General features: G+C 37.0%; 1 protein-coding gene across 3 annotated transcripts in view; it reads right to left on the reverse strand.

Annotated features, from left to right (window-relative positions):
* KMT2C (lysine methyltransferase 2C) overlaps nucleotides 1-22391 on the reverse strand; it is a 267212-nt gene that overhangs the window by 136819 nt on the left and 108002 nt on the right. For all 3 annotated transcript variants that reach the window (XM_078059760.1, XM_078059759.1, XM_036069051.2), the window contains exon 6: nucleotides 22223-22332. In XM_078059760.1, coding sequence (XP_077915886.1) covers nucleotides 22223-22332 — 110 coding nt within the window. The remainder of the gene's footprint in view (nucleotides 1-22222; nucleotides 22333-22391) is intronic.

Genomic DNA, 22391 nt, shown 5'->3' on the forward strand with positions numbered 1-22391 from the left:
AAAAGGGGGGTAGACGCAAAAGATTTGAGCAGACAACTCACAGAGGATATAAAATGGCAAGTAAGTACATAAAGATGTTCAATTTCACTACTCATCAGGAAATACAAAATCAAACCCACAATGAAATATCATTAAACACCAACCAGAATGGCTGAAATTTAGAAACACTGACAATAACCAGTCCTAGGAAAATGGAGAGCAAATGGAATCTTAGCGGTAGAAATGGAAAAGTATGCAGACCCTTTTGAAGAAACTGTCAAACTGTCTTCCAAAGTTAGACACACACTTTCCAAGAAATCAGCAATTTCAGTTCTAATTATTTCCACAAGAAACATAAAAAGATGTATCATGTTGCATAAATGTTCATAGCAGCTTTATAAATAATAGCCACACAGAGGAAGAAAACTTTCAGCTGCTGAATGGATGAATCTCAAAACCACTATGCTAAGTACAAAAGCCAGACAGAAAAGATTTCATATTCTATGATTCCATTTATATATCAATCTAGAAAAGGCAAAACTACAGGAAGATTAGTGACTGCCAGGAACTAGAGTGTTAGGAGGGGACAGAGCATAAAGGGTCATGAGAGAACATTCTGGGATGAAGGAAACATCCTATATTTTGATTATGATTATAGTTATATACATGACTGTACACACTTCTCAGAACATTCAGCTGCACCTGTCTTTAGAAGGACTTACACTGTATGTAAAATATACCTTAAAAGAACAACTCTCACGCAGGAAAAAACCTCCAAATTTATTTACTGGGTAGTGAATGGCAGACAGACTAGTATCAGAGTAACTTTTTTGAAAATAAAATTTGTAAAATCTGAATAAAATATAAAGCCTATCTACTAGAAGTCACTTGTGAATAACCAAAAGCAAGATGGGAATGGAAGGACATTTGATGCTTGGAAGAAAACACTGCTGGCTAAGATCTGTGTTGAAACAAATGTTTAGCTACGGACATTTCCTCATGTGCATGGAAAGGGGGAGACTGGAACCAGACCTCACATAAGCTTCAGTATACTGATGTGAAAAGACAGATGAAGTTCTCAGGGCTATGGAGATTGGAAACTGAGGGGAAACCTTGAAAAGAGGGAGCCACAGAGAAGGGAGCCCCCAGATGAGAATAAACTCTCAAATTTTCCTTATACCCCTAACGTGTACCTTCACAGAAGGACTCTGAGCAGCTCAGGAAAAGCAACACCTGAACTGCTGAAGAAACCCAGCAGAGATTCATCATGCTGATGGCTGAGATGATGTAGATTGGAGTATAAGTCCAGCCATCATAAAAGCCTCCCAGAACAAAATTTGCCATTGAACAGGATAAGGTAAGAGAATCCAGAATCTATAATCTACCCCCTAAAATGTGCAGTATACAATAAAAATTCCTAGACATGTGAAAAACCAAAACAAGAAAATGGGACCCAGAAGGAAGAAAAAATTACTCAAATAAAAAAATGACAAGATGCACAAAGACTTTAAAGCAATTATCAGAAACATGTTCAACAATATACAGAAAAAGCTGGTCACAACAAAGAGTAGCATAATAAAAGAGACATAAAAATTACAACATGAAAACCTAATGGAAATTCTGCAACTATGAATTAAAATAATTTAAATAAAAATGTCAATTGATAGGTTTAACAAGAGATTGGATAGGACAGAAAAAAGGTCAGTGATGTTGAAAATAAATGAATCATTTATCCATTCTGAGAAATTAAATTATTGAAAAAAATTAACAGAGCCTCAGTAACCTGTGGGACAATACCACATGTATTAACATGAATGTAATTGGAGTTGCAGAGGAAAGAGAAAATGGGACAGAAAAAGAATAAGAAATAAAGGTCAAACTTTATACAAACTTGGTGAAAAAAATCAACTTACAGTTTTAAGAAGCTCTGCAAACCCCAAGCAGGAAGAATACAAAGAAAATCACACCTAGGCACATCATAGTCAGACTGCTGAAAACCAAAGATAAAAAGAAAATCCTGAAAGCACCCAGAGAATAATCAAAACATTATACACATAGGAATAATGATACTAATACACCTGACTTCTCATCAGAAACGATGGAAGACAGGAAACAATGCAAGAACCTCTTTTAAATACTCACAGAAAAACACATCAAAGGGCACCTGGGTGGCTCAGTTGGTTAAGCACCTGCCTTTGGCTCAGGTCATGATCCTGGAGTCCCAGGATGGAGCCCCACATCGGGCTCCCTGCTCAGCGGGGAGTCTGCTTCTCTCTCTGCCCCTCACCCTGCTCATGCTCCTCTCTCTCTCTCTCTCAAATAAATAAAATCTTAAAAAAAAAAAAAAAAAAGAAAAACAAATCAACCCAGAACTATATATTCAGGGGGAAAAAAATCTTCAAAACCAAATGTAGGCTTCTACCTCCAGACACAATGGAGGAGAGATGAACCTTTCCCTACATTTTAACTCAGTATAGCTATAAACCTTGAACACGACACATAAGACAAACACAAGAAGACATTAAAAGGTAGACAGAAGTGGCAGAACAACTAGAGCCTCAGGCGCTGAAGAATAAAAAAGCATAAATTTCCTAGGTTTGCTTTCTGATTCGTATACAGAAGAGGTGCTAAAGAAGCCAACAATCCAGAAACACTAACAGGTACACAACAAAAAGAGCCCAAGAAATGCCTGCTGTCTCTAACCAAAAGAGCTGGAAAGTGGCAGGCTAGCAAGACAGAAAACTGTTAGATGATGACCAACCACTTGAACGAAAATCCCACACCCCACAGCAAAGGCCAAAGAGAACCCAGACACCCCTCTCCCCACGGACAGGGTGATATACAGAAGGCTAGGTTGAGAGCCAGGACATTCATACCCACTGGACAGGAATAAGGCCTCCTTCCTCCACCGTGTCAGTGGAGAGAAAGAGGGAAGCCTGGAGTTGAACATCCACACAGTGATCATAAGGTGTCCCTAACCCTATACCTCCCCACTGGGGTGGTGGCAGGGGACACCCACTGGAGAATCAGAACTTAAACCACTGCCCAGAGCTAACATGCCCCCCTCCACTCCCACTGCAGTGTCACTGGGGACCAGCTGAAAAGCGGGAAACTTCTAAGCCAGGGTGGTATCAGCAAAGCACAGAGGAGAGTCTAAACTTTCACTCTTAGGCAACATCCACTAGAGGCTCCTCCCCAACAATCAGTGGAGGTCGATTATGGAACTGGAATTTCCACACACTCAGGAGTAACACAGTGTGCTGCCCCTTTTGGTTTTCAACCCAAAAGCAGTTTCAGATAAAATCTGCTTCAGATAAAAGGGGGGGGGTATTAAATAATATATAGAGTTTTATAACACAATACTACAAATATAAAGGATTTCATCAAAAATAACTTATCATACCATAATAATAAAAACCATTTCAATTAAAATAAGAAAAGACAATCAGTAAATGTGAGCATATATGTGAAGGCATACATATTAGTTATTTCCCAAATACTTCAAAGTATACGTTATAAAAATGCTTCACTAAGAAATTATGAACAAGCTTGATGCAAATTTTTAAAGAAATACAAAGTTTCAGCAAAGAAACAAAGTCTTGGCAAAGAAATATAAGATATCATGAAGAAACAAATGACAACTTTAGAAGTGAAAAATACACTAACAAAAATAAAGAACTGAAAGGGCTTACCAATGGAATGGAGAAATTACCCAACTTGAAGAAGTGAGAAAAACTGGACTGATAATGATTTAAAATGATATCTTTACCATGAAGTAACTTTTTATTATATATTTGGTCTACATCTGGACTTTCTATTCTGTTCCAGCAATCTATTTATGAATCTGATGCCACAGTTGTAATCGTAGCTTTCTAATATGTTTTTAACATCTGTAAGGGCTGCTACCTCTTCATTTTTCTTTAAGGATGTTTACAGCTGTTTTTTTTTCTACTGAAATTTAAATCTCATAAAAATTACATTAAGTTTATACATTAAGTTAGGGGACATATTGTGCTTTTATTCTCTTTGCTTCCATCTTTTATTGAGAAACGTATCACATAGAGAAAAGTGTATTTTTGTAATTTAAGGAATTATTAAGAGAGTATCTGTATATCAGCACATAGGGTAACATCAGGAATCCTGCCAGTGAAACCATTCACGTGATTGTTCCAAAGCCCTCCTCATAGGTACAGACTATCATGGGTTTTGTAGTAATTAATCTTCTGCTTTTCTTTGGATGTCTTACTAGCTACACATATATCTCCAAACAATATAATTTAGGTTTGCTTATTTTGAACTGCATTTAAATATAAACATACTATAGGATTTTTTTGTGACTTAGCTTCAACTCAGTGTACACTTGTGGAATTCAACCATTTGATTTTTGTAGCTGTAGATCATGCATTTTCATTGCTAGATAGTATTCCTTTGGATGCATATATCCTAATTTAATTACCAAGAAATTTACATTGCTTCCAGTTTGCAGCCATCATGAAAAAAATTTTTTTAAATATACACTATACATTCTCAAACATGTATCCTGACACACATGTGCAGATATTTTTCTATGGAGGAGTTCTCAAAGTATGGTCCACAGACCTGTGAGGTAAATACATCTCAGACCTTTTCAAGGGATCCGTGAGGCCAAAGCTATGTTCATAGTAAGACATTATTTACCATTTTCACTGTGCTGATATTTTCATGTGGTGCCAAAGCAATGGTGGGTAAAACTGCTGGTGCCCTTTCAGCAGCCAAGGCAGTAGCACCAAGCCGTACCAGCAGCCATTACATTCTCAACTCGCTCTGCAACTGCAGTAAACATAAATAACGCTAATTTCATTTAAGACTATCACTGATGGGGGCGCCTGGGTGGCTCAGTCGTTAAGCGTCTGCCTTCGGCTCAGGTCATGATCCCAGCGTCCTGGGATGGAGCCCCACATCGGGCTCCCTGCTCAGTGGGAAGCCTGCTTCTCCCTCTCCCACTCCCCCTGCTTGTGTTCCTGCTCTCGCTGTGTCTCTCTCTGTCAAATAAATAAATAAAATCTTTAAAAAAAAAAAAAAAAAAAGAATATCACTGATGAAGCAGTACAATTATTAGATTTCAAAATCTCAATCCATAAGTACACATCCTTTTAATATTTGTGTGACAAAATGGGAAAGCATCAAGTAATTGTGCTGCACCAAAGTACGAAGGCTTTCTGGAAGAAAGGCACTTCTGTGCTCATTTGATTGGTAAGCTGAAATAACTTTATGAAACATAAATTGCACCTCGAAGAAAAACTGACAAATGACTATTCAGGCTTATTTGAAAACTATTTCTTCAAAAATGAATACAGTGAGCCTATCACTCCAAGGAAAACAACTGAGACCACCTACAGCCAATGACAACACTAAGCAAACGTGTATCTACCACCGTGAGCTTGACTGCTTCCCAGTAGTTAGACTCTTCTGATGAGATCAGGGTTATAATAACAAATGTGTATTTTGTTATTAAAATGTGTCAATATTTAGAATATCTGCATCAATGAACCTATATTTCCCAAAATACCAATTAATAATGTTATAAAATCATACATGAGTAAGGGACCTGTTGAAATTGCAAGATAATAGATTATAATATTAAAGAGTAAAGAAATGTTCATTGATCAGGCTTCAGATTCCACTTTGGGCCAAATCTTGAAGAATCTAAGTACTTCTCAAGTTTTGTGCAATATCAACCAGAAATACTTATAATTATCTAAAGTGGCTATGAAAGTAAGTTTCCCTTTTCCTACTACGTATCTTTTTGTGGCTGGATTTTCTTCATATATTTCAACCAAAATAACATATTTCAACATGGAATGCAGAAGCAGATATGAGAATTCAACTGTCTTCAAAAAAAAAAAAAAAGAATTCAGCTGTCTTCTATGAAGCTAGACATCAACATTTCAAAATAAGAGTATAAAGGTGTGCTGAGACCAAAAAGTTTGAGAACTTTGTCATAAACGTGTATAAGTAGGAGTGAAACTGCTGTCTCTTCAGCTTTACTAGTTGTTATACTCTCTTTTCCCAAATGACTGTTGCAGTTTTCACTCTCCCTCACCAGTAGAGCATTAGAGTTCCCACTGATCTGAATCCAGGCCAACACTGACTACACTCAGACTTCAATTCTGCTGATCTGATAGGAATGTAAGGCTATCTCAGGGCAGTTTCAATTTGCATTTCATGATTATGAATGGGATTGTACACCTTTTCATATGCTTACCGGACATTTGGATTATGTCTTTTGTAAATAGCCTATTTAAATCCTCTGCCCATTTCTCTACTGGGTTGTCTTTGTTTTTCTTACTGTAGTTATTTTATGTATTCTAGAAATGATTCCTTTCATTGGCCATACTCGTTGCTTTATAGCCAGTGCTTTCTGTATCTTAAGACTTACTTTGTAAACATATTCTCCTGTATTATCTTTTCAAAATTTTATAATTTTATGTGGAAATGCAAAGGACAAAAAAATAACTCAAGGACATTTTCCTATTATTTGTTCCTTCTCTAGTTTTTCAGTGATTTGGTCTTATTTTAAGTTTTTTTTTTTTTAAAGATTTTATTTATTTATTTGACAGAGAGAGACACAGTGAGAGAGGGAATACAAGCAGGGGAAGTGAGAGTGGGAGAAGCAGGCTTCCCGCTGAGCAGTGAGCCCGATGCGGGGCTCAACGACTGAGCCACTCAGGCGCCCCTTATTTTCTAATATACCTGGCAATTTGACTTACTGTTGAATTTTTTTTTTTTAAACTATAGAGATATCTGGAGACACTAAATTATGCTATTTTCAACCAGAGAGGATTTGTTTTTTTTCTTCAAACCAGCACTTAGGCTAGAGAGGATCCCTTTAATCCAATCTGCAGATGAGCTGATTTGAAGCTGGTTTTACTTCTTTTTTAAGATTTTTATTTATTTATTTGACATAGAGAGACACAGCAAGAGAGGGAACACAAGCAGGGGGAGTGGGAGAGGGAGAAGCAGGCTTCCCACTGAGCAGGGAGCCCGATGTGGGGCTCGATCCCAGGACCCTGGGACCATGACCTGAGCCGAAGGCAGACGCTTAACGACTGAGCCACCCAGGTGCCCCTGAAGCTGGTTTTCAAGTCTTTGTGAAGACAGATTTTCGTCCCCCCTGCCCCGCCCCCGTTTTCCCTTATTCTAATCGTGTAGCTCAGGGATCAGAAAACTTTTTCTAAAAAGGGCCAGATAGTAAATATTTTAGGGACAACTTTGTGGGACAAGAGGCAAAATCAAGGATATTATGTGAGTACTTATCTACCAAGAAAGAAAATAAATTTTCACAAAAATTTTATAACTATTGTTATTATTCAAAATATGTTAACAACTGGGGTGCCTTGGTGGCTCAGTCAGTTAAGCGTCCAACTCTTAATTTCACCTCAGGTCGTGATCTCAGGGTCACAGGATCAAGCCCTGGGTTGGGCTCTACACTTGGTGCGGAGTCGGCCTGGGATTCTCTCTCTCTGACCCCTCCCCTCATTTGTACACTCTCCAAATAAATAAATAAACAAATAAAATAAAATCTTTTTTTAAGAATATGGTAACAATTGAGCATGTTTTTCTTTTTTGGTAATACAGGCTGTTTGTGAAAAGAACGGAATTTGGAAGGAGGATAACATTTTACTTAACTAGAGTTCAAAAAGCTACTCTTTTCTATCAAAACTGATAGTAAAATATTCATCTATTCATTATGATATACAATGAAATTTTACATATCAATCTTTTTTAAGATTTTATTTATTTATTTCACAGAGAGAGAGATAGTGAGAGCAGGAACACAAGCAGGGGGGAGTGGGAGAGGGAGAAGCAGGCTTCCCGCTGAGCAGGGAGCCTGATGTGGGGCTCGATCCCAGGATCCTGAGATCATGGCCTGAGCCAAAGGAAGATGCTTAACGACTGAGCCACCCAGGCGCCCCTACATATCAATCTTTGAAAATATCTTTTCACACAGAAGTACTGCCAAATACTGATATCAATACAGAAGCATAATTTTATCTGAGCATACTCATCTTTGAAAAGCATTTATAAAATTTTATTAAAATCTTTTGATCTTTGCTTTTAGCATGCCATTATATTTCAGAATATTTCAATTAAAGGAGAGGTCGAAGCTCCTCAATTACAGTTAAATGGATTTTGAAATTTGAAAATTTCCTTCCTCGAGGTCCAAAAACTGTTACTAAACTGTAGTTTGAGCTTGGAAAAATTTCCATACTAAATTTATGTGGGAATGGAGATGCTTTTTATTTTAAATTGTGATGGCATGAAAAAGTGTATAAAGCAGCTTGACATTACTTCTGATTCGAACACCACTAACTGTTATAGAATGACTTTACCACAATTTAAGTTTCACATAAAAGCAGTATTTGTCTTGTAATTTTAGGCTATCAATTTTGCAGCAAAAGTTAACTTCCAAATCCATTAGGTATTTCATTAGAGGTTGAGGGCAATCTTCTTACTCAGAAAAAAATTAATCTCAACCCTAAATTCAAAATTGTGCAATAAAACTTTACCACTGCTAAATCATCAAACTGCTGCATGGTAGGGCAGTTCAGTACTTTCAGCTTCTATTTCTAACAAAAATTCCTAGACTTGAGATACCGACATCCACAAGAGCCAATGAAATTCACTATTAACACCATTAGTTTAATAAACCACAACAGATTAAGTGTTTTCTGCAAAGTACCTGCTGATGAATAAATATAATGAATACGCACAGGCTTTTAAACACCATTATGTTTTAAGAAGTTCATAAATTTGTCCAACTAAACCCTTTTTCTGCTCCATACTTATTTTTACCACTATTAATTTTAACACATCTTAGCAGATTCCACTTCAGGTTATACTGAATTAGTTTTTTCTCAACTTCTTTGAAAATATTTTGTCTGTAATTGTTTCATGCAGATAATTCATAAAACCTAAATCTTCAGTGACTTCAAACTCAGCATCAACCTCTAGAATAAACAACTGAACAGTACTGCAATATCTACTGACACATCAACAGCCTAGGAAAACCACTAGAAATCATTTGACCCATTTTTAAAATGACTATTGATATTGCTCATAATGTCCTCACTTTTAAAACTATTCCTGCTCAAAGGCTGAGTTTATTTTCTGTGCACACATTTCTTTGACTGCTGTAGTCAAACATGATTTAATTAACTCATCTGAATAAATGGCTTTCTGTGGTTGGCTAACAAATGAGCCACTCAGAAACTTACTTTAGTTTTAGTATCATTTTCATTTTTCACTTTTCTAAAGAATTTCTGCTGTGATGAGATAGTCCATTTTCATTTACTATTTTTTTCTGATCATTACCTTTCTGTGAGTTTGGAATAGTATGATGAGTGCTCAGTCTGGTAACGTTGACATATATTGTATTCTTTTCCCCAGCTACAGTGTCCCAGCATAATAAATATAATGCTTTGCCATCTAATTTGGTAACAATAGAATTTATTCCATTATGCTTCAAAAGTACTACATATGAAGTCCACTTTTTTCTTCTTCTCTTATTTTAACACGCTAAGTATGCACCAGTAATAAAAGAAATCAGTAAGCTGCTGAGACAGTACATGTGTCAATCAAACACTGATGAACTGTCATTGTGGCACTGTGATCTGTAGCATGCCCAGACCAGTGCAAAGCACGTGTGGTCTCTGCAGCAACAACTCAGCTCTGTCAAGGCAGCACAACAGAAGCCATAGGTAATATGCAAATTAATGAGTACGGCTTTCGTTCCAATAAAACCATTTACAAACACAAAACTTTGAATTTCAGATGACTTTCATGTGTTATAAAAGATACTTTGAATTTTTTTAACTAAACTGGGACACCTGGGTGGCTCAGTCAGTTAAGCATCTGACTCTTTTTTTCTTTTTAAGATTTTATTTATTTGAGAGAGAGAGAAAGAAAGAGAGGCAGAGAGAGATAGCAAGAGAGAGCACAAGCAGAGGGGAGGGGGGAAGCAGGTTCCCCACTGAGCAGAGAGCCTGACAACGTGGGGCTTGATCCCAGGACCCTGGGATCATGACCTGAGCCAAAGGCAGATGCTTAACCGACTGAACCACCCAGGTGTCCCAAGTGTCTGACTCTTGATCAAAGCTCAGGTCTCAATCTCAAGGTCGTGACTGGGCTCCACACTGGGGGTGCAGCCTACTTAAAAAATAAAAATAAATAAAAAGTAAAAACTATCTTGGCTTGTGGGCTTATAAACACAGGTAGTGGACTGGATTTGACCCACAGGCCATAATTTGTTAACCTCTGATGTAGCCTTCAGGCATCCCAAATGGAAGTCTACAGTATTAATGGTACCTAAATCCTATTTTTGTTTTCCTAACTCTATAGACTACCAGAAGCTCTTCTCAGTTTTCCAGCCTCTCAGCTGGTCTTTTATGAACTGGATAAATGCCTCAAGGGGAAAAGGAAAGTTAACATCAGGCTGACCTCAAGGCTTAATCCTTCCCTCTTGGGCTCTCAATGCCTCAAGTCCTCATGTCTCTGACAGTCCTCTGATGCCTTTAAATATTTCTTTGAAAAGCTATTTTACCCAACTCTTCTAGTTGTTCTCAGTGGGAAAGCTGATCTAATACAAGTTTCTCTGCTATACATGGAGGTGGAAGCAGTATATGCCCTACCAGATACTGAAACTTATTGGGAAGCTATAGGAACCATGGTGGTGTGATACTGTCACTAGGGTGACATAAGCATGCAAATGAATAAAAATAGAGAGCTTAGGAACAATCCACACATACACTGAACATGTGCTAGGTGACAGAAGTTATCTTTCAAATATGTGGGGGAAAAGAAAGCGGTTTCAATAGATAACGTACTAACAACTGGCTCTCCATATATGAGAAAAGGACACTGGACTCCTCTATGACACAATACATAAAAATCAAAAATACCTAAATGTTAGGGAAAAACTACAGAAATGAACTTCTGAAATATATTTTTTAAGGACACATTAGAAACTACTGTAAGCAGGGTGCCTGGGTGGCTCAGATGGTTGAGCGTCTGCCTTTGGCTCGGGTTGTGATCCCGGAGTCCTGGGATCAAGTCCTGCATCGGGCTCCCTACTCCTTGGGGAGCCTGCTTCTCCCTCTGCCTCTCTCTCTCATGAATAAATATTAAAAAAAAAAAACTACGTAAGCATTTTAATTTTTGAAATAAATAATCAAAGTTCAAAATTCAAAACTCTCTAAAGGGGTATAATAAAATGGAAAGTGGCCCTGTACAGAGCCACACAGGAGAAATTCCACAGAGCCAAAGAATTTTACCAGTTTCCTATGTAGCCTTCAAAAGATATTTTGTGTTTATATAAGTTCAGGTCATTTTCCACCCCCACATCAAAGGGGCTCTTTATTGTATCAAAGAATACCTACCACTCACCTTATCAGAAAGGTAAATTAATTTCTTTAAATCAAGCTTAATTAAAACTTAAAAAAAAAAGATTACAAATAAATTATGACTTTTACTGAGAAAAAAACTAAGGCCAAGGACATCTTCACTGAAGGGGCCATCCAAATTTGTCTTTCACCAACAGGCATATCAAACTCTTAATTTTCTAAAACAGAAATTTCCAGTTTCCTCTCAGCTCTACCCAACTTAATTCCTAAAAAAAAATTTAAGAATCAAGTTGCCAAGGTATAAGGAAACAAATACATCAATTTTTAGGTATAGGTATACCTAACAGCATTCCAAGGTCAAATCTTAGAAATTTTTTGCTGTATCCATACTTTGTACTTAGTATTCCAACAAAATCATCCATAATAGATCTTTGATGATATAGCTTGCATTTTAGACTGAAGAGATAATGTAATTTCTTACTAAGCAAAATGAAGAAACTGGGTAGAAATAGGTAGCATGACTTGGTAAAGATGTCACAAGACATTCCTGATTCTTACCTATTAAATATAATAATAATGTTTTATTTAGAAAATGTTTTTAGAAAACATTATAATACAAAAACACACTCGAAATCATTGGCCACATGTCCTTAAATATATTAATCCAGACTAATTCCTGGTAAACTTCCTATAACTTTTATTCTATGTCACATCCATCTTTTCACGGGACTTCTTCCTCTGAACATTGACCAGAGGGTCCAATCTTCCACCTTCTTTTCTCCTCTTGTTTAGCAGTTTGCTTTGCTGTCACTACTAGTTAGGAAAACCATCTATGATTCCAACCCTGACACTTAGTCCCAAAGATGTTTCATGGAGTTTAAGGCTCAGCCTAGTCAAAACAAAACTGATTCTCCTACATGCTCAGGCTTGAAACTAGAGACATTTGCAACTCCTCTTGCATCAAATATAACTCATTCTATCCCAACAACATTCGGTCTTTACATTTTACACGTAATACCTAAATTCAGAAACTGACATTCATTGACCTTAAATTACAACAGTAATCCTAAACATTTTTGTCTTCAAGTAAACCTCTCCAATTTAACTACAAAAGGCTAGGAGGGTTAAGAGTGGATATCTGAACAAAATTGAGATCCTTAGGAAGGAAGAAGGTGGAATGAATGTTTTGTAGTTAATTAACAGTGTGCTTCAGAGGAAGCAGGCACCATCCATGGTCCCAAAGGACAATCACAGTTTAATCAAATGGTGGTTGCCCCAACACTTACTGATTATTGGTTTAAGATGTAAACATGGGAGGTAATTCTAACTAACGAAATGTTAGAAGAAATCTGCTAGGGTAGAGGAAACCATTTGAAAAGGGTTTTTCCTTAATTAAAATAATAATTATAATGAAGAAAAGATGTCCCCCCCATCTGTGAATGTTATCATGAAGGTATGATACTTAAAGTTCCTGCCCACTCTCTTTGGACTATGAGAGGAACTGGACCACGGAAGAATCCAATACACTGTGGATGCACAATGTAGAGATAGTAAGAACCTGGAAACTTGGCATCACAATGCCACTGAACTTAGCCATGACCCTAAGTCCTGATTTCCTATTGTGAAAAACCCAGCACCCAACAAGGTAGAATTCACAAAGCCTGGTATCCAAATAAAAATTACCAGTTACGAGATAAGACATTAAAATAGTTCTATAAGTGTATTCAATATGTTCAAAAAGCTAAATAGAGATATAGAAGATATAAAAAGACTCAAATCAAACTTAAGATAAAAATAACATCTGATATGAAATTACACTGGATATGATTAACAGATTAGAAATTACAGAAGAAAAGATTACTGAATTGAAGGAAAAAAACCAGAAACTAAAATGAAACATAAAAAGGAAAAAAATGTATTAAAAAATGAAAAAAAAAAAAAAGGGCGTTAGTAAGCAATGGGAAAACTTCAAATGGCCTAATTTTAAGGTAACTGGAGTCCCCAAAAGAGAGGAAAGATGGGGGAACAGAAGAAATATTTGAAGAAATAATTGGCAAAAACTTTCTAACCATAATGAGAACTATAAACTCACAGATTCAAGAAATTCAACAAACCCCAACCACAAGAAACATGAAAAAAATCACACCAAGGCATAACATAAACAAACTGTCCAAAACTGGTAACACAGTAATAAGAGTACACAGATAAAAAGACATGTACAGGGGCGCCTGGGTGGCTCAGTCATTAAGCGACTGCCTTCGGCTCAGGTCATGATCTCAGGGTCCTGGGATCGAGTCCCACATAGGGCTCCCTGTTCAGCGGGAAGCCTGCCTCTCCCTCTCCCACTCCCCCTGCCTGTGTTCCCTCTCTCGCTGTGTCTCTCTCAAATAAATAAAATCTTTAAAAAAGAAAAAGACATGTACAGAGGAACAAAGATAAGGATGATACCAGACAGTTCATGAGAAAGAGTGCAAGCAAGAAGACTGTGGCACGACATCTTTAAAGTAGTGTGTGTGTGTGGGGGGGGGGGGGGGAGTCAACTAGAATTCTGTACCTGCCAAAAATATGTTTCAAATATGAAGGTAAGATAAAAGCACTTTGGAAGTATAACTACTAAAGGAATCCATCACCTGCAGACCTGTACTGCAAGAAATGTTAAAGGACATCTTCAGACACAAAGAAAATGACAGAAGGTGAAAATCTGCATCTACACAAAGCAATGAAGAACATCAGAACTGGTAACAACAGGGGTAACTATTTTTTTTTAAGTCTCTTTAGGAGATATCTGACAGCTTAATCAAAATAACATTATCTTGGGGTGCCTGGGTGGTGCAGTCAGTTGGGCATCCGACTCTTGGTTTCAGCTCAAGTTGTGATCTCAGGGTCATGAGATCAAGCCCTGTGTCGGGCTCCAGGCTCAGTACAGAGTCTGCTTGAGACTTTCTCTTCCTCTCCCTCTGCCTCTCCACCCACCGTGTGCTTGCTCTCTCTCTCAAATAAACAAATCTTAAAAAAAATAACAATACTTTATGGCATGTATAACACATGTAAAAGTCAAATGCATGATAGCAATAGCACAAATTCCAGGAGAGGAAAAATGGAAGGAAACAAAAGCACATTTTTATTATATATGAAATTATAATATCACTGGAAGGTAGACTGTGATAATAAAAGATGTATACTATAAACCCTAAAGCAACCAATAAAATAACAAAGCAGTTATAGGTAATAATCCAAAAAGGAGATAAAATGGAATCATAAAAAATATTCAATCTAAAAGAATGCAAGAAAAGGAAACAAAGAACAAATAGGATAAAAAAAAAAAAAGGAAAATTTAATCACATTAAATATACATGTCCTAAACACTCCCATTACAAAAGCAGAGATTGTCAGGTTAGCTTTTAAAAAGCGAAACCACTGCCTACAAAAAACATACATTAAATATAAAGACACAAAGAGTTAAAATAAAAGGATGGACTAAGATATACCATGCTTAAACTAGTCAGAAGAAAGCTGCAGTGGATACATTAATATAAGACAAAGTAGATTTCAGAATTAAACACAGGATTTCTCTGTTAGAGTCAAAAGTATCTTTATCAGGATCTTTCTCTGATCAAAGTTACAAAGTTCTATATAACCCCTAGAGCACTTAACACAGCCTCCCTATGATGGGGAATATTCAATGATGTGTACCTACTACAGTCCAGAGAACAGAAATGTTACCGTTGATATACAATTTTAGTTCTGTGCTAAAAAGGGTTAACACAGCTGTCTTGAGACTACTCTCCTTAGAAAGGCCTGTCTGCACAGCTGGTCCCTGCGAACCTGAGTTTTGGGAGGGTTGCCATGACCCCCTCAGTGTAAAGAGCAGTTTACTGTGCCTATACTATCTGTGCAAACAATGTGACTTCCCTTCTGGTGTGTGCTAGGCAAAGGGTGCCTATGTGACTAGCCACCAGCAAAGACCTTGAGCTTCTCAGGGCAGGAGCATCACACACATATTGCTACATTTTCACTGCAAAGACAAGAGGGTGCTCTGTGTAACCCCTCATAGGAGGGTGAACACCTAAGGAAGGCTGTATGTGAATTCCTCCAGACCCTGTCAATATTTTTCTTCCACTGAGATCCTTCCATTATATATCCTTACTATATCACGGCAGTAAATCTTAGCCACAATTACAACTTTATGGTGCATGACACTAGTTTTCCTAGTGATTCTCCAATGTGAAGGCATTCTCATGGACCCCCAGCAAACACAGAATTCAGATCTGTGAATGTTTGCCCTTCCTCTTAAAAAACTATAGGGCAAAATGAAGAATATATAACTTGATGCTTTCTTTGCACTTACATTACTAGGATTATATAAAAAATAACAGTATTGGACATCATTATTGATAAAATAGGTGCCTGCAAATCACCTTACATAAAGATGCAGTCCAATATTTAAATAATCTTATATAAACCTACTCCCAGTTGCTTAGAGGATGGGTGTGGAGAGACTTCCACCATATACTGTTTAAAAAAAAAATTTTTTTTTTTTACCAAAATTACATTACATTGCTTATCTACATTCTCAATGTGTACTGCCACCCACCTCATGATAGAGAAGCTATTTTTGTTCTTTTTGCAATCTACAAAAAGAACCAAAAATATAAAAAACTTACGACTCTTCTCACAGAACTAAGTTGGTTTTATACAAAACACCTGGCCGAAAATCAGTATAATACAATGGAATTTCAATATGGAGTTGTGGCAGGAGGTGAGGGAGAAAACATAAGAAATTATCAATTCTGAGTAGGGAGGTAATATTATTAATTTTTAATGTTTTATTTATAGAGTAATACACTGAACATCTGATTCAGAACTAGTCAAAAGAACAGAAGTATGTGTTGGAAGTTTACTGGTAATATCTTTTGGAGGGCAATGAGCAGAGTGCAGGAAATGCGGGCTTCAGGTAAATAAATGATCAAACATCTGTAGCATTCAGAACCAACTATTCCATTAATAATATCCAAATTATCCAGATCTCCAAGATGTTGGTAGCACCCCAGGGCTCCAAAGAGGAATTTAAAAGAAAAACACCATTACCTTTCCTGAAACATAGGTTCACAGTATAGCATATTCTTCAATCTAGCAAAAGATAAAGGTCCCCCTGGAAAAACTGAAAACAATCTGAAGGAAATTACAGAAAAACTAAACAATCTGATATAGAATGCCATTTAAAAACTGAGGAAATCAGGGGCACCTGGAAGGCTCAGTCGTTAAGCGCCTGCCTCCAGCTCAGGTCATGGTCCCAGGGTCCTGGGATCGAGCCCCGCATCGGGCTCCCTGCTCTGCGGGAAGCCTGCTTCTCCCTCTCCCACTCCCCCTGCTTGTGTTCCCTCTCTCGCTGTGCCTCTCTCTGTCAAATAAATAAATAAAATCTTAAAAAAAAAAAAAAAAACTGAGGAAATCATAAGGGACTCAGGCCTCAGCTCAGTACCCTATGTGTCCTCCCCACCTTCTTGAATAATTCAGAAAGAAAATAAATAAATAAAACCAAAAACTGAGAGAATTATATTAAATGTTAATTTTTAAATAGGAATAATAATATTAATTAAACCAGAATCTCTCAACCTCAGCAAGACTGGCTAGGTCTTTGCCATGGGAAGCTGGCCTGCATGCGGCTGGGGCTTCAGTGGCAGCCATTAGGTGCGGGTAAACACTTCCCGCTCTGTTCAGCTAACTGCCCTTCCTTGGTAGATTTCATTCATGCATACATTTATCCGATCAATAACTCGCTTGTGTTCCAGGTACTTTGCTAAGCACTGGAGATAAAATGATAAACCAAAACAGATTATTATCCATGTGCTCATGGTGCGTACAGCCCTGGGGGGGGCAACTGAAATTAATAAAAGACTCACACCAACAGTGTAAACTTACAAATGTTGGTAAAGTGTCATAAAGGAGAGATACATATTCCAGTAAGAATGTATAATAATGATGCAGGCTCAAATACTTCTTATTAAAAGATACTGACAATCAAAAAGTTTACAGAGCACTACAACCCCTCCATCTGACCTTTGTATCTTGTTCTCCTCTGTCTTCCTAGGTTGAAAGGCCTGATTCTAACGAGTTTATTTCACTATCCGTCATGAGTTAAAAACAAATGATTCTAACAAAAATAAGATCTAAAGAGAAATCGTGCGTCATTTCTAAAACTGTTTTTCAATCCCAACCAAAATTATCAAAATGTAGTTAAATTTTCACCTTCCATAATCAAGTATTAATTTTTTTATTTTTAACAAATGGGTTTGAAACATACTAAAACTCTTCAGAATATTTTTTTTTAAAGATTTTTTATTTATTTATTTGAGAGAGAGACAATGAGAAAAAGCACATGAGAGGGGGGAGGGTCAAAGGGAGAAGCAGACACCCCGCTGAGCAGGGAGCCTGATGTGGGACTCAATCCTGGGACTCCAGGATCATGACCTGAGCCGAAGACAGTCGCCCAACCAACTGAGCCACCCCAGGCGCCCACTTCAGAATATTTTAAACAGAACAGAAAATTCTGTGTCCAAAATTTTTTGACAAATGTGAGAATTTTTGTTTTTTACAAACTTTCATTGTTTGTAAAACAATTTTATTGCTATCCTAGCGATAAAATATCAAACAGAAATTGTTCCAAACATCCATTTTCAAAATGCTCAACCCCCAGCACATGTTTCTTTGAAGTCATTACATTCTCATTGCTGAAATGTCACCTTTATCTTGAAGAGGCAGATGAAATGTTTATTTTCTTTGAGGTAGGTATCATAATACACTCAGCCACATGTCATCAAAATAAAGGTCAACAAATTTAGAACATCTGTCTTTTGGTAAAATAAAAACATATTCCAAGTTCAACAGCACTTCTACATAGTTTGACCCATAGAGAACATTTTGAGATAGCAAAGATTTTCATTGTCATTGCTCTCCACCCCACATCACTTAGGTAGAATTGTAAAGCTTTACTCTATTTTAGAGGTTTCTTTGACAATTATGTATTCATACATTTTTATAAAATTAACTACATTAGTGACCTCCATTAACACTCTGGCACTTTGGATCTTTCCTGTAACTATGAGTGATTCCATGAATGACCTCTAGTGCTATTCATTTAGGCTACAAATAATCTATTGAGGAATAACCAAAACAGAAAAAGATCCTTGGCAATATCACTCTAGTAAGGAAAGATTAACAAGATCATTAAGTAATTAAATACTATGTTAGATGGCAACAAGTACAAAGGAGAAAACCACAGAACAGGGATGTTATTTGAGGCTGAGACCCTTGAAACTCTCAATAGGGAGCTGAGCAAAGCCCTAGCTGACAAAGCAACTCTTGAATAAACTCCTAAAGGACATGAGGAAGCAAGCCATCACATATCCAAGAAGAATACTCAACAGAGAGGGAACCAGAAGTGCCAAGGCCCTGAGGGAAGAGATGTCCGGCGCATCTGAGGAAGAGGAAGGGAGCTGGTATGGTTGAGGGAAGCAAATGAGGGGCAGAGTCATAGTGAGTGAGTGACATCTTAGAAGTACTTATGGGGTTGGTGAAGATCACGAAGAGCCCTGTCAGGTAGTGAGCACTGGTTTTTTTTTTTTCCTCTCTTTCTCTGAATGAAACAGGAAGTCTAGTACTGAAGTGTGGTAGGTAGAAGAGTGGTATGACTGACTTACACTATTCATTCATTCATTCATTCATTCATTCATATCAGTATGGACTCATGTGTACTTACTTTATTCTGTGAATGAAAACCCAATACTGTATTTTTTGTTGTGGCTCAAATTGGTCTAGCTCTTAGGAGCTCCTTCAGGTTGGCTCCTGTGTGTCTTCAACAAGTCTTCACCTTTTTGAGCACTTCCTTACTTTCTGGCACCTCAGGTTGTATTTTCCCCGTACCATGAACTACTTCTCAAGGAACCCAGTTCCTTTTATTGGCGAATAGTGGTTAGGAACCAAGATCTGGGCACCAGGTGTGTTCACAGCTACTGAGGGTCACTATGTCTAGGCCTTCACAGAGGACAGAACTAGGAATTATATGAAAGCATACTGCCTCATGTGTATACACACATCTACACATCTATATTTCTGTATCTGTCTACATAAATATTAAGAACCGTGAGTTTATACTGATACTTCTGATTCCATTTCAACACAAAATTCATTTTAGCTTTTCCTTATTTGTAGCTCCTTTCTCCAACACTGAAAAACCTAGTTCTCATTATCAACCATATATTTAACTAATTTGTTCACTTACAGTATACACATAAAGTAGTTTCAGAATTGCAAACCCATACCCTTGTGAGAAACACATTTACTCACTGGATTACAGCACATACATGCTGTGCTTTTTGTCCTTAGCTTTCCGGCTAACCAGTCAAGATACTGTTTGCCAGTTACTCAGGTTAGTTCTTTTCTTCCCTATTCCCTTTACTGTGAATTTTGATATTCCTTTCTGGATTCCCCCATATCCTAGATAGTTGTAATTGCTTATTTAGGGGGTATGTGAAACACTCCTATGGTTCTAAGAGTCAGAGGAGCTATACAAAGAGAGATATCTCAGAGTGTCTGTCACACCTCACCCATACTACATCAGACCCTTTCCCATTTCCTCTCCACCTCTTTCCTACTCACCTGCCATAGGTAACCAATCTCTTCAATTTCCTGTTTATCCTTCCTGTATTTCTTTTCCAAAATGACCATATGCACATATATTTTCTTATATTTCATCCTTTCTTACATAAAAGGATGCACATCATAAATGGTCTTTTGTATTCTTTTTTCACTTAAAAATACATGTTGGAACCAACTTCACATCATCTCATAGAGATATTCCTCACTGTATTTTTACACACACAATATTCCACCGTATGAACCATACCATAGTTTATTCAATCATTCTATTATGCAGTTCCAGTATTTTACAAGTTAAACAATGCTGCAATTACTAACTTTTAATAGCACAAGTATTTTGCATTATTGGAGGCATATTTTCAGGGCAGAATCCTAGAAAGGTCAAAATTAGTAGTTTTTAGATATCACCAAATTGTTCTCCAGAAGATTTATACCAATTTGCATCCTATCAGCAAGGAATAAAAAAGAGTGCCTATTTCCCCACAGATTTATTAACAAATGTGTTGTTATGGGTTTGAATTTCTGTCAGTGAGACAAACTCTTCTAGGGACAAGCAAATGAGAAAAGTTCTAGCTAAGTCCTGTGCCTATTTGATAATGGAGAAAACCAAAAGACAAAACAAACAAAAAACTAGAAATGGCAACAGAAGACTGATGCTACCCTAAGTCTGGACTGACTTAACTGAGTGAAGATGTGACGGTTTGACGACGTGCCAACAGTCCCCCTGGGGCCCCACCGCTCCGTCTATGAGGGCTCCTCTTCCACTACTCCTGCCCACTCCGTAGCAATGCCTCCATAAAGACATGGAGTGCAGGTCTCCCACGGCCCTTGATTCCTCTGCCAGCAGGAGGGCACAGACTTCATCTCTAAATCCCATTTAAATATTTATCAGTAAGTATCTAAAACACAAAGATGGTATCTTCTATCCAAAAAGGACAGGGGGAGGCAAGCTTTTAACTACCGTCTTAGTGAACAGAGCTAGGAAATATATGTATACATACTAACTCACATGTATACACACATCTATATTTCTGTATTTGTATAAATATTAAAAACCAGGAGTTTACATTGATTCCCTGATTCCAATCAAACACCACAAAGTTCATTTTAGCCTTTGTTCATTGCCTTTCCTATAATATTTTTCACTTCCACAAAATAATCTAACACTACTTCTGAAGTATTCTGTGACAAAAAGAGTGCTCACTGATCTATCACAGTCTTGATCTGGCCATCTAAGTATGTCCAGATTGCAGAATTTATTATTATGCATTATACTGTTCACAATTTGATGACATAAGCATTTCAATGTAATGTCACATTTCCAAAACAAGCACTCTAATTTGACTAAGCTTGAGGTGGGAGTTACTCATCCATGAAATTTAGGTCATTTTAATAATCTGAGTAAAGCTAATATTATACTAATTGAATAATTATTTGAATCTAAGTCCCTATCTTGACTACACTTTGAAAAGTTTTACCTATACTCCATCTGCTAAAGCCCACATAATTTCTACGATCAAATTCCATTTTTAACATTCCTTTGGAAAGGTTGTTTCACTTCTCCCAAATATAACTGTCAAAAATCAAAGGGAATTTGTAGGCAGCTAGCAATTTCACTTCATAGGGTTTGTTTCCTTTATAGATGGAAGGTAAATGTTGCATTTATTTTTGTGCTCATTTCAAAATCACATGAAAATCTCAGTGAAAACTTTAAAAGACAGTAGACTGTGTACATGGTATTACTTTGGGATGGTGCCAAAAAGATGAACTGAACTGCCAACTTGACTGTAAAAAAATATCTGGATCAATTTTTAAAATATCTAACAGAGCTAACGCACACTGTGGACTAAAGACCTGTCAAATGCTGTCTCTTAACGTTAAATCTTAATCGAATCGTTTTGTCTTAAAGAGTAACCACACAGATATATAAATATAGTTAGAAATTCTCATTTCTAAAATTTTTAACTTCTGATTTAAATGTAAAATATTTGTTTTTAAGATTTACATTTATTGCACAGCTTAATATGTATATTCTACTGGTATGCACAAACTACGCTTGGATATAAAATTAAAAATTCCTATTTTAAGGGTTTTTACATTATAGTAATCATTTAATAAACAATTCTTGCAAGTGAACCTTTATGTTGACTAGAGTAAATGTTACAAAACTGTGGCTTAATTAAATATTTGTTACTTCTACTTACTTCTGTGCTCCCTGAGACAACAGCTTTGTCCACGTTCACTAATGATGGTTCCTCCATCTGGCACACTCCCAGTGACCACTCCACACAACGGTGATGGGCCCAACAAGTGCCTAAAATGGTTGAAGTGAAAAGAAGCAAATGAATAAACATGAAGCATATTAATGCTAAT

Source organism: Halichoerus grypus, chromosome 12, assembly GCF_964656455.1.
Source record: "Halichoerus grypus chromosome 12, mHalGry1.hap1.1, whole genome shotgun sequence".
Classification (NCBI taxonomy): Eukaryota; Metazoa; Chordata; class Mammalia; order Carnivora; family Phocidae; genus Halichoerus; species Halichoerus grypus.